The sequence below is a fragment of the Astyanax mexicanus genome, chromosome 21 (genome assembly GCF_023375975.1).
Source record: "Astyanax mexicanus isolate ESR-SI-001 chromosome 21, AstMex3_surface, whole genome shotgun sequence".
Lineage (NCBI taxonomy): Eukaryota > Metazoa > Chordata > Actinopteri > Characiformes > Acestrorhamphidae > Astyanax > Astyanax mexicanus.
This window is the reverse complement of record NC_064428.1, coordinates 18,590,101-18,603,755: the sequence shown is the minus strand read 5'-3', so window position 1 is coordinate 18,603,755 and position 13,655 is coordinate 18,590,101. Positions and strand designations below refer to the sequence as shown.

At 37.3% G+C, this 13,655-nt stretch overlaps 1 protein-coding gene and 3 non-coding genes across 7 annotated transcripts; 1 reads left to right on the top strand and 3 right to left on the bottom strand.

The window, feature by feature from the left end:
* The first annotated feature begins 135 nt into the window (after positions 1-135).
* On the top strand, positions 136-13,015 carry mdh1b (malate dehydrogenase 1B, NAD (soluble)). 4 transcript variants are annotated; one of them, XM_007233712.4, is made up of 9 exons: positions 136-261; positions 397-509; positions 1,428-1,562; positions 2,693-2,835; positions 4,247-4,761; positions 5,610-5,751; positions 7,832-8,007; positions 12,290-12,429; positions 12,898-13,015. In XM_007233712.4, the coding sequence occupies exons 1-9, from the start codon at positions 240-242 to the stop codon at positions 12,943-12,945; spliced, it is 1,434 nt and encodes a 477-aa protein (XP_007233774.3). In that variant the 5' UTR covers positions 136-239; the 3' UTR covers positions 12,946-13,015. The 4 variants fall into 4 exon arrangements, with proteins under 4 accessions (XP_007233774.3, XP_022530598.2, XP_049326143.1 ...); XM_049470187.1 differs by having other exon boundaries at positions 220-308; XM_022674877.2 differs by lacking the exon at positions 7,832-8,007.
* On the bottom strand, positions 8,700-8,782 carry trnal-uaa (transfer RNA leucine (anticodon UAA)). The gene has a single exon. It is a non-coding gene; the product is annotated as a tRNA-Leu (tRNA).
* trnal-uaa (transfer RNA leucine (anticodon UAA)) lies at positions 9,218-9,300 on the bottom strand. The gene has a single exon. It is a non-coding gene; the product is annotated as a tRNA-Leu (tRNA).
* Positions 9,832-9,914, bottom strand: trnal-uaa (transfer RNA leucine (anticodon UAA)). Its single transcript has one exon. It is a non-coding gene; the product is annotated as a tRNA-Leu (tRNA).
* Positions 13,016-13,655: the final 640 nt, after the last annotated feature.

Below are 13,655 nucleotides of genomic sequence, written 5' to 3'. Positions count from 1 at the left end.
CTTATGCCGTTGTTTGTGTTTTGTTTTTTATTTTTTAAATGTTTAAAAGATACTAAGAAACTTTAAAAGATAATAGCTACTGTCTGATTCATTAAATTGTTAAATTTACAAATCAGTTCATTAAAAAAGTACCGGAGGACAAAAATAAATGAAATAAACGAAATAAAAGTAGATTTTGGGGGGCGGGGCAAACAAAAAGACCGAGTGGTTGCCTAGCAACTGATGTACATTGAAGACTCATGGCTAAGTTTGTGCTAGCAGGTGGGGCCGCTGTACTAAATCTAGTGAATATAGACACGTACATATATGTATGTATTTTATGTTTAAAAGCTGAACCTAAAAAAAACTGAATTACCATGTATATGTTGTGATCTTTCCTCTCTTTTTCCTGCTTAGGGAGGGCAGACTGCCCACACTATGCTAAGACTGAACTGCTGGCAGACCTGCTGCAGAAGATCCTGCCAGATTTCCACATTCACAAGATCTGTGTTCACCCCAGTGACTGGCAGGTACAGCATGATTCAGGAGCATGTTCAGAAGCCTTGGTGTTCACTTAGCATTGAACTTTGTGATAAGGATGCTTCTCGTAACCCTTTCAGACCCTGCATCCTTTACAAAAACTTTCTTTTTTTTATGTTTTGTTGCACATATTACTAATTAAAACCTGTTAACATACAGAATAGCCAATAAAGCAATTAAATCTAACGAGGCAAAGGAAGAGCTAATTTTTGACGCATGTGTGCATTACAGGGGTAGTGATACAAAAAAGGCTTTTATTCAAAATATAAGAAAGGAAAAAATGAAATAAGAATTTATGATGATCAAAAACAAGTTCATTAAGAAATACTTAAAATTCTGAATGACTGAATTAATTTACTGCTCAGATATATCATAGAAGCACTCAGCCATACATGAAATCACAGAAAATGAATGTGGCTCAATTTTTGACCTATGTTGCGCATTAGAAGGGTGGTGATACAAAAAAGCCTTTTATTCAAAAAGTAAGGAAAAAATAAAATAAGTATGTTTAATGTAAAAAAAAAGATAATTGAGGAATACCTTAAATACTCAACGATTAAATTAATTTATTGCAAAGATATAGAAAATTAAAACTCAGCCCGGGTCACTTTTGAACAATGTTGCACATCAAATGGTTAAATGCTTTTTTTTTTAATCATATTAAGGGATGGTTTGTGAAATAAAAAGGCCAATATCTAATATACTATAAAAATGTTAAACATTTAAAAAAAAAGCTTTCAATGCAATAGACATTAAAACACAATTAAATAGTTCAGTTAATTGAACTTTATATGAGAATAGTGTAGTCTTTTTTGTGTGCATTACAGACAATAAACAGCGTTCTCATATTGTTCCATTACTGTAACATAATTCATGTCTGAAAGGTTTAATCAATCTCCTAATCTCAGGACTGGCTCGAAGGAACGTGTTCATCAAATGGGTGGAAGCATGAGAGCAGTCCCATAGTGTGGAGAGAGCTGATTGACCGAGGGGGCAAGGGGATGCTTCTTGGGGGGTTCAGTGATTTTTTGGAACATGTACAGGTAAAGTACACAAGGCTCTCCAGCTCCGATACATCAGCTATCAGACACCTGTGCTGACCAGCATCATACTAGGCATGATGTGAGAGAAGAGCACAATCTACCCACTCCAATAGTGCTCTCTGTAATTCCGGCTGTTTTTTTTATTATTATTTTTTTAAATCATATTTGTATCAAACACACCAAACTACTATTAAGTGCTAAAAAGCTTTATTTGATTAATATCAGGATATTTAACAGCATTATTGCACTAACACTGTTTGTCCATATATTGTGCATCCCTAATCCACTATTATTATTCTATGACGTATGACTTGATGTTTTATTGTTATTTAAATTGAATTATTAACCACTTCTCATCATCTGAGACATCATAGCGATCACTTTGCCACACCTGTTCAGCTAGCATCCACTAACCAGCACCATAGGAACCACCTAGCAACCATGTAGCAACATCCTACCAGCCACCTGCATGCCATGGGAATCATTTAGGAAAACCATAGCAACCTACATGAATACCGTTACATCTAGCTTGCATCCTAAACAACATCATAGAAAACACCTGGGGTGCCTTAGCAACCCCTTATCAATCACCTACCAACACCAAATCAATCACTTAACAATAGCATAGCAACCACCTAGCCACACAATATCAACTACTAAGCAACACCATATTAATCAGATAACAATAACATAGCTACCACAAAGGGACCACTTATCAAAACCATTGCAACAACCTGGTACAATATACCATAATAACTACTTGGCAATACCATATCAGCCACTTAGCAACACAATAGCAACCACAAGGTACAATACATCACAGTTACTACCTGGTAATACCATATAAGCCACTTAACAAAAGAGTAGCAAACACCTGGTAAAATATACTATAGTAACTACTTGGCAATACCATATTAGCCACTCAGCAACACAATAGCAACCCCTTGGGATACCATAGCAAACACCTTAGCAACTAACTATTAACCCCTTTTCAGTACTTTATTCTAGTTACTATATAATATACTATAATATTTATGTACCTAATATTTATGCACCAACAATTACGTATATTTACATCACAAAGTGTAATTTCAAAGGCTTTCTTCATTTTTGCCACTTTTATCTCTCAGGGCTACTATGGTATCACCTCCGATATGGGATCTGAGCAAATGATGAAGATTGCAGCAGAGAATCTGCAGGTGACTGAGGTGCTCATGGAGGAGGCGGCTCGCCAAAATCAGTCACTTCAAGTGTTTCACATCTGGATCACCGGGTGAGATTTGTATTAACATAATATAATAAAATATAATAATATAATAATTAAAGTTATATCTCCAGCTCTAAACAGACATAATACACACACACACACACACAGAGCTGATGGCATGTTTCCTTCTGCAAGGTTGTTAAAGGTGTGGAATATGGAGCTACACTAGTGTTTATTTCTTCCACTAAAAGTCTCAGTCAAACTCAGCATGTTACAATATTCTAGTTCAAAAAGCATCAAAACTACCCTGTATTATATTACACCGCCTGGCCAAAAAAAGTTGCCACAAAAAAAAGTCCACACACTCTAACCTGGTCTATATTCAGTATATTCAGGTAGTCAGCTGACCTCATTCTTTCAGCACATACTGTTGCTAAACCTAGACCTAAACAACTGCAGCATTAACCCCACATCATTTACTTAGTTAAATCCAGGTGACAACTTTTTTTTGTTTTTTTGGCCAGGCAGTGTATTATAATACAGTAAAAAAAAGAACTAGTTTGCCATTATTACTCTCCCATCCTAAAAAATTAACATAAATATCACAATAAATTAAAATAAACTATTATTCACAGAATATTGCTTTGATTAATGCAGTACATTTTAAACGATGGACACCACTAGTATAAATGTGTTGTTAGGTTCCAAATATGTATTTGTTCATTTAAACATCCATTCTAAAAGTAGGACTCTGGTGTAAAATGGACTTTTGGTGTAGTAAAACATAATAAAAAGTACTTACCTTTGATGAATAGCTCACCTCCTTCCCCCACAGCTTTTCGAGATCCAGTAATTTTAACAGTTTGTCCAAACACCCTTCAGACTGGGTGACACGTGGCATAATTTTCCCCTGATAAATGGCTTTTTTCACCGTTATCCAGGCTCAAAGAAGCTTCATACCTCCTTGCTAGAATCCGAAGAGCCCTGACATTTAAAACGAGGCCTTTAATAACCTCAAAAGTGCACAAGAAGCTTATTAAAAACCACTGTTTACATTCTATAACGCTAGCTTCAGCTTCGAGCGCCGCCATCACTGAACTGAAAATAACATAGACATATATATATATATATATATATATATAGACTCTGCATAGCCTGCCTCCTTGTGCCAGCTGCTACGCTATGCTACTTTAAGCTGGATAACGGTGAAAAAAGCCATTTATCAGGGCAAATTATGACCCTTGTCACCCAGTCTGAAGGGTGTTTGGACAAACTGTTAAAATTTCTGGATCTCGGAACGCTGTGGGAGAACGGAGGTGTGCTATTCATCAAAGGTAAGTACTTTTTATCATGTTTTACTACACCAAAAGTCCATTTTACAATGGAGATGTGTGATTAATCTAATCACTAATTAAAAAGGATTTTGATCTGTAACTTTATTCTGTTGTCTTATCTGCCTACTTTTCCCCCTTTACAGTGCTCTAAGCCCCACTTGCTACAGTCTCATCCCAAAGCTCTTCACCACTGAACTGATCAGGGACATCTCCACCATCAGCCTCCATCTTTTGGACGTGAATAGTAGTGAAGAATCTCTACTGGGTCTTAAAATGGAGACTGAGGACTTGGCCCTGTCTCAGCTCCACGAGGTCACTGTTCACTCTGACATGACCTGGGCCTTCCAGTCAGCTGACCTCATCCTCTTTCTAGATGACTGGCCATCAAATTCTGAGACACCAGTAGAGCAGGGTGACAAGGACCACATGGTGAGCCAGGTGGCAGAGCGGTTTCGATCCTACGGCCGCCTTGTTGAGGCCAATGCGCAGAAGGACGTCAGGGTGATGGTGGCGGGAGACTCGTACGTCAACCTGAAGTGTTCTCTGCTGATTGAGAACGCACCCTCAGTCGACCCCTGTCGCTTTGTGGCAATGGCAACACAGCTGGAGTACGAGGCGAGGGCTCAACTGGCAGAGAAGCTGTCAGTGAAGACCACAGGTGATGATACCGTTTCATTAAAGTGATATCTGCACAGATTATCCATTGCAGTGGCTTACAAAAGTATATATAATCTTTTAAACTTTTAACATATTGACATCTTGACAACCACAAACTTAAATGTATTTTATTGAGATTTCAAGTGATAGATCAACACAAAGTAGGACATAATTGTAAGGGAACGAAAATGATACATTGTTTTCAAAAGTTTAATCAAATAAAAATATGAAAAGTGCAAATGAAATTAAATGAAAATCCACAGCTCAGATGGGAGAATCTGTTCACAGGACAACTATAAGACGTGTACTTCACAATTATGGCCTTTATAGAAGAGTGGCAAGAAGAAAAAAAAATTGTTACAAACATGTGGAAGATGGTGTTGATGTTTTTGAACTTTTTGGCCTAAATGCAAAGCACTATTTGTGTGGCAGAAAAGTAACACTGCTCATCACCCTGAACACAGCATCACCACTGTGAAACATGGTGGTGGCAGCATCATGCGGTGGGGATGCTTTTCTACAGCAGGGACAAGGAGGCTGGTCAGGGTTGATGGTAAGATTGATGGAGCTAAATACAGAGCAATCCAGGACGAAAACCTGTTGGAGGCCTTGAAAGACTTGAGACTGGGAATAAGATTCACCTTCCAGCAAGTTTCTAGGTGCACAAAGCTGGTAGAGACATACCCCAAAAGACTTGTAGAATTGATTTTTTTTCGTTCCAGTTCTCAATGATGTGCTACCTTGTGTTGGTCTATCACTTAAAATCTCATTTCAATAAAATACATTAAAGTAGTTGTAAGGTAATAAAATGTGACAAATTGTCAAATTCTCTTTTTGTCTCATTGCTAGACATCACTGACATTATCGTTTGGGGCAATATCAGTGGCAGTTCCCATGTTGACCTACAGAGGGCGAAGGTTTTCAGATATAAGGGGTCCATCTGGGGGCCCACAGGCTTTTCTCAGCAAGTATTGGAGATGATTTATGATAAGTAAGTGGAACTATTACTTTTCTAATTGTTTGGTTGAAAGACAGCTGTACATTATGGTCCTTGACCCCAGATGCAGTTGATCAGTTAAACAGCCAACATGTTGTATCTTGCATCTGCTTCTTAATAGAGCTGCAGATTAGTGAAAGAATCGTTCACTTTGTGATAAAAGCATCAAATGTGGCCGCCATTTTTTAAGATCTCATTCCATCGTTTTTTTTTTTTCATTTATTTTAAAATGTCTAGTTGTGGTCTATAGTATGAAGTATATTTTGGGCTCATAACTTTTTGTCAACTGCTTACAGCTAAACATGTGCAAAGCTGTCAAGCAAGAGGTGCAAGAATCTAAAATCTAAAACATACTCTGGTTTGTTTAACACATTTTGGTTTGCTTAATAGTTCCATATAATTTTCTTCATAGTTTGGATGATTTTTTTACATAATGAAAAAACTTAGAATTTAAGGTGTGTTAAAACTTTTGACTGGTACTGTATATACACTTATTGTCAAAGAAATGATTGCACCTGGGGCTCCGTTATGATCAGGAGATTGCTGGTTCGAATTCTGTTCATGTAGCTTGCATCAGCTATTGAAGCCCTGAACGCACAATAATCAGAGAGACCTTGTGTGACTGTTCATTTTTGGTGCTGACCACAGTGCCTGCACACACACGATTGTTTGTGCCAAGACAAAATGGTAACTCATCACTGAAGATGAGCCACTATTATCCTGAGTCACTCCATAACTGTCATTGGACATATGTCATGTCTAACCACCAAGTTTCATTCCTGCTGGTTAATTCCTTCTGGGTGCAACAATGTAGTTGATGAATAGTGTGTATACAGCTCCTAGTTGTCAACAGTGATGTCAGTAACGCGTTACTCTAATCTGACCCTTTTTTTCAGTAACGAGTAATCTAACGCGTTACTATTTCCAATCCAGTAATCAGATTAAAGTTACTTATTTAAGTCACTGTGCGTTACTCTCTCTCTCCACCTCATCTCCTCCACACACACACACACACGCACACACACACACACCGCTCCCTCACCCATTCCCCCTCCGCTCTTCCCCAATCACACGCGTCTCGCTTTCTCCCCTGTCTCTCTCTCTCGCGCTCGGCGTGTCTTAAGTTTCCGCCCGTTTTCGTTTTTTCGCCAGTTCTCGGCGCCCTAAAGCGTTTTTTTTGCGGCCGCGTCCCAATTCACTAGCCAGGGCAGCGGTCTGCCACAAATTTGATTGGCAGAGGAGAGCATTTAAAGATTTTACACCACACGTTCGCTGTGGCGCAGAGCGCACAATACCGTAAAGACAAGAAAAGTTCCGGTGCTTTAAATGAACACTGTCAGAATTAAATCCTTCTCAGTAGTTGGGTCCGGTATGGGTCCGTATTGGACAACGTCTGGGTCCGGACCCGGACCGCAGTCTGCAAATATGTGATCCCTGGTCTAGACCATATACACGGTTCTGTTTTATAAAACCACTCCTTGCTGCCCTGCAGAGAACAAGTTCAATGTTCAGTTTTACAGTGTTAAATATGTCAGGTCAAGAAAGACTTTCTTTATTTTATATATTTTTTATAAAAACAAGTATTTATGTTTAGTAAAATCAAGAAAGACCATATTTTATTTTTTTATAAAAAAAATATTTATGTTAATTTTTTTATTTTTATAAAAAAAACCTTATTTTTTTAGGAAATAGTTCAACTTAATAGAGATAAATTGTTGATGTTAAAAATGCATTTTCCAATAAAGGGAGTATTGGCAAAACTGGTTATAATGTTTATGATAAGGCGGCGGGAGGTGGTGTCTGCAGCTGCTGAAAGTAACTAATAAAGTAACTTGTAAAGTAACTTAGTTACTTTTAAAATCAAGTAATCCATAAAGTAACTAAGTTACTTTTTAAAGGAGTAATCAGTAATCAGTAATCGGATTACTTTTTCAAAGTAACTATACCATCACTGGTTGTCAAGGATGAAAAAAGTTGTAAATTTGCAATGTAAAAATTAACTATGGCTGTTCTTGGTACCTACAACAATAAACCATAATCTAAGTAACCATCTTTGTGATCTTTTGCTCTGGAGAAAATGGCTGGAGACTGACTTTCTGAGCTTAGTTGCCTTGAGAAGACGTGCTATTTCCCTCAAGACAAACAGGACTGCAGCAAATTCGGCAACCAATGGAATCCTTGCAGTTCTTAATGCTTGGAGCAACTGTTACTCTTCTAGGGAAGTCTTCTCACTGGGTGTAGTCAGTTCAGGTAAGAATACTTCTAATACTCTAACATATTTCATTAGTCTTCATCCACGTGTATCAGATATTTCAAAAAATTGATAATTTTCCAACAATGTTTGTTTTTTTAAATAGGTAGGGCTGGAAATTACAGGGCATCTCACGATACAATATTATCACACCCACGAGTCGACCCTTAACCCTCGACCACTCCCTATTTAAACGCTTTGTTTCACAAGGTCAGTTGACTGTCTGTGTCTGGAAACAGAAATGTCGAATATTTCAAATTTAAAGAGAACACATACCAAGAGTGGGGTTCAAACCTAGAGGGCATGCGCCCATTGGATCTTAAGTCTAACACCTTAACCACTCGGCCATCCTGGTCTGACGGTAAACAGTACCTACCATGATGGATCCACTCTAGTCATTTGCTTTTGTCAGAATATTTGAATACTTTGAATAGAGAGTTAACACCTTAGCCCCTCCCTTGTTAAGCACTTCTTTACCATATTACAATATTGTCAAATCTGATCTGTTAAAATGACTGTCCGAAATGTTTTTTGCAAATTATCATATTGGATTTGCATGACTAGACATAACTAATGTATCTGCATGGGTTGCTGTAGTAGTAAGGTTGGCAACAGTAAGTCATCTCTCATTAAACCCCTCAGAACATTCCATATTTTAATTATCAGTAGCTTTCACAATTAAAGAGAGCATTACCAGGAGTGGGGTTTGAACCCACGAGGGCATGCGCCCATTGGATCTTAAGTCCAACGCCTTAATCACTCGGCCATCCTGGTGTGTTTTAAAATGGTACTTGGTACCCCCAATGGATTCACTCTAATCATTTGCTTTTGTCAGAACAGTTAACACCTAAGACAGACAGTTAACACCTAAGTCCCTCCCTTTTTTGCATGTCTGGACATCACAAACGTATCTGCATGGATTGCTGTAATAGTAAAGTCACTAACCTTTCGCGAAACCCCACAGAACATAGATTTTAAATACCAGTACTCTTCCCATTTAGTACTGTAGCACCACAAGGGCATGCGCCCACTGGATCTTAAGTCCAACTTTTGCAAACTATCATGTTGGATTTGCATGTGTGGACATCACAAACGTATCTGTTTGAGTTACTGTAGTAGTAAGGTTGGCAATCTTTGGCAGACTCCTCAGGACATAGATCAAATTACCATATTTTAAAGACCAGTGGTTTTCACATATAAAGAGAGCATTACCAGGAGTGGGGTTTGAACCCACGAGGGCATGCACCCATTGGATCTTAAGTCCAACGCCTTAACCACTCGGCCATCCTGGTCTGACATTAAATACTACCTTACCATGATGAATCCAGTCTAGTGATTTGCTTTTGTCAGAATTAATACATGTGGAGCACAGTTCATAGCATAGCTCTTCCATTTACCATGTTACAATTTAAAGACAGCATATTCCAGAATCAGAGTTCGAACCTATGAGGGCATGCACACATTCGATTTTAAGTCCAACACTCGATTTTAAGTCCAACACTCTTAAGTCCAAATCACTCTTCCTTCTACATCTAAATAAAGAAAACTGTATGTACAGTGATTTGCTGTTGTCAAAACATTGGAATACTTTATTGGACAGTTAACACTTAAATTAACACCTCCTTTTTTTTTTTTTTTTTTTTACAATTCTTCACAGTTTTAAGTCAAAGTTAAAAGCTTTCTGTCTGTTATCTTAGGCTATGTTTTGATGTCTAGACATCACAAACATATCTGCATGGGTTGGTGTAGTAGTAAGGTTTGGAACAGTAATCACATAAACCTTTCACATAACCCCAAAGAACAAAGTTAATATATATTTTAAATACCAGGAGTGGGGTTCGAACCCACGAGGGCATGCGCCCATTGGATCTTAAGTCCAACGCCTTAACCACTCGGCCATCCTGGTGTGATGTGAAATGGTACTTGGTACCCCCAACTCTAATCAGTTTGTCAGAACATATTCAGTTGGCTTTTGGAAAACAGAACTTTTTAATACATTTAAGTACCATATTTTAAAGCCCAAGAGTAGTTTTCACATTTGAAGGAAGAAAATATGGCCTGTGCCCAAATCTGACTGAAAACTGTCTGTACAGTGATGAATCCCTTCTAAATGAATTTGCTGTTGTCAGTACATTTAAATACATTATTGGACAGTTAAGCTTGGCAACAGTACCTAACCTTGGGTAAAACCCTCAGTTCATAGTTAAAGTACCATATTTTAAAGACCAGTAGTTTTCCACATTTAAAGAGAGTATTACCAGGAGTGGGGCATGCGCCCATTGGATCTTAAGTCCAACGCCTTAACCACTCGGCCATCCAGGTGTGATGTAGAAGAGTACTTGGTACTTCCGATGCATCCACACTAATCATTTGCCTTTGTCAGAATGTTTAAATACTTTAAATGGACAGTTAACACCTTAACCCCTCCTTTTTAAGCACTTAAAGTCTAATTAGTTTCTCAGATCTGCTGATTTAAACGTTAGCTTACCAGTTCTGGAGAAAAGTAGCAGCTCTGGGTCAGTCTTTTTGTCTTTTTGAGCTCTAAGTCTCCAACTTTCAACTCACTGCCAATATTCACTCTTGTTAAATTCTTTCTTTAGTCACTGAGCTTTTTTCTGAGGCTTTTTTTAGGCTGTGTAGCAGCTGAGGTGTAAGTGAGCCAGCCCTGCTAGCTAGCTCCTTTCCTGTGCCACCGATCGTTCTCTGTAGTGTATGTCCTGACAACCTTGGGGGTGGGGTAAGTGTTGAGGAGGAGACAGAGGACAAAACAAATAATATCTGATGACACGTCCTGATCATTTTTTCATTTACTACTGAAAATAAGTTACATAGTGGTCCTTTAAATCCAGAGTGACATAGGTTCATGAGGCCAAAAAGTGCTGGTATATTTCCTCTTTAAATAAAAAAAAAACAAAAGAAACATTAGTTTCAAATCAGATCAGCAAATTTGAGTGTCCAGACCTCACAAACATATCTGAATTAGTTGCTCTTGTGAGTAACAGAGTCAGCATCAGTAACTATACGTTGTCGCTCTTTTTGGACCTGTGCACTTTAGTCAATCTGGATTTGATGGGGTAATTTTTTGTTTTCTTTAAACTATCTGGATCAAAATTAAATTTGGATACAGTGTAGTATCAACATAATCAATGCCAATTGGCCCACTTATACAACTAACCCTCAACCAAATTATTTAAAACATACTTGTACTAGCAAATGACTAAAAGCAGAAGCAGTCCAGTATAAAGGGACAATATACCAGAAACAGTGTATAAACCCACAAGGCCCTAGGAGCTTAAGGCCAACACCTTAAACCTTCAGGCAGCCAGGTGTCTGGAAACCAAGCTTTTAAATACTTTTAAGTACCACATTTTAAGAACCAGTAGTTTTCAAATTTAAAGTAAGGACATACTAAGAGTGGGGTTGAAACCCATAAGAGCATGGACCAAATAGATGTAACACCTTAACCACTCTGCCATTCTTATTTAAGGTAAAATAACTCTTACCCCGATGAATTCACTCTAATCATTTGCAGTTAGCACTTTAGCCCCTCCCTTTTTAAGCACTTCTTTACATTGTTACAACGTCTTTGTTCAAACTGCAGTCCAATCTCATATCAGATCTGTCACATCACAAACGTATCTGAATGGGTTGCTCAAAAAACAGGAATATTAAGATTGCAAGGGACTACACACCCTGAGAGACCACTTCAGTTTTTGAATCAGTTTCTCTAATTTTTGCTATTTATTTATTTGTAGATGTTTGAGTAAAATAAACATTGTTGTTTTATTCTATAAACTGCAGACAACATTTCTCCCAAATTCCAAACTAAAATAATGTCATTTAGAGCATATATTTGCAGAAAATGAGAAATGGCTGAAATAACAAAAAAAAAAAAAGATGCAGAGCTTTCAGACCTCAAATAATGCAAAGAAAACAAGTTCATATTCATAAAGTTCTAAGAGTTCGGAAATAAATATTTGGTTAAATAACTGTTTTTTAATCACAGTTTTATGCATCTTGGCATGTTTCCTCCATCAGTCTTACACACTGCTTTTGGATAACTTTATGGCACTCCTGGTGCAAAAATTCAAGCAGTTCAGTTTGGTTTGATGGCTTGTGATCATCCATCTTCCTTGATTATATTCCAGAGGTTTTAAATTTGTTAAAATCAAAGAAACTCATCATTTTTAAGTGGTCTTTTATTTTTTCCAGAGCTGTATGTTTATGCTTGGTACTGACCTATTAGGTGTCCTAACAGTATTGCCCCCACAATTTACACAGGAAACTTCGGTGTTCCCGCTGGGCTGGTTTTCTCTGTTCCTGTGAAATTTCACAACGGCGACTGGTCAGTGTGCTCAGATATCACCATAAATGATGAGCTGAGGAGTAAACTGGGAGTTGCCATCAACGAGCTTTTAGTGGTGAGTATACAAGAAAATGAATAAACAAAAACATAAACCAATATATACACTCTATTTAGACTTGTTCTTATATATATACAGTATCAGTCAAAATTTTGTATACACCTTACATTCAGTCTGCATTGTAGATTAATTAACTATGAAGAAAAACAAATTAAATTATTTAGTAATCAAAAAGGTGTTAAACAAAGTGTTTTATTTTAGATTCTTCAAAGTAGCACCTCTTGATTAGATGATAGATTTGCACACCTTGACATTTTTTCATTCAGCTTTATGAGGTAGAGAAATGAAACAGAACTTGAATGAATTTTTCTCTTAATAATTACTTGACTCTTAATGTGTTTAAGAACATCAGTTGTAAAGTTGTGAAGAGGCAGAGTTGGTGTACAGTGAGCATCCCTATTTGCTCGTACTGTTAAATTAGTAAAGAGTACTCTTTTTGTGTTTTATTCCCGTGTTGTCTACTAGGAAAAGAACACTGCAGATGGAGTAATGAAGAATGATCCAGTTAACTGAAAACTGGCTGCCTCATCAAAAATATATATTTTTATTTTTCAGTAAAACCATTAAAGGATATCAAAACTGGTAGTGTTGCATCTCAAAAAATTGTAATACTATTTCATATTTTATATGTAATACTAATACCCCAGGGGCCTCATGTACTAAGACTTGCGTGAACTTCCTACTAAAATGTTCGTACACTCAGACCTGAAAAGTTCCGTACGCACAAAAAATCCGGATTTATCAAACAGTGCGTAGGCAGAATTCCAAGTCTTAGTACATCGCAATCAACTTGAAATCAAGCGCAAATGCACGAAACATCACACCTGCCATGTCTCCTCCCTCAATTATGCAGAGTATGTTATAATAATAATAACAATAATAATTATTATTGTTATTATTATTATTATTATTATTATTACTATTATTATTATTATTATTATTATTATTTATGCTTAACGTATAATTACCCATGTTTTAAATTGTATTATTCTAAGATGGATAATAAATGCTTTCATTTAAATGCTTTAAATGAGTTGCTTACCAAGAAGCCACCCGTCACGCACTCTGCTTGTTTTCTTATCCTCTTATGTTCTTGGAAATCTAAAACGGCTTATAAGCCAGTCATCATCATGGCCCAAAAAAACATAATAGTCACGGAAAATGCGCTCTCAGAGAATTCGGCCATTAGCAATATTTTCCAATAATGCCAATGCTGCCATCTC

Bases quoted from the DNA above. Each gene is read 5' to 3' on its own strand.
- mdh1b (XM_007233712.4), top strand. From the start codon at position 240: ATGGCTAAGTTTGTGCTAGCAG. The intron at 4,762-5,609 runs GTGATGATACCG...TCTCATTGCTAG, and splicing joins GCTGTCAGTGAAGACCACAG to ACATCACTGACATTATCGTT. The intron at 8,008-12,289 runs GTAAGAATACTT...CAATTTACACAG, and splicing joins ACTGGGTGTAGTCAGTTCAG to GAAACTTCGGTGTTCCCGCT.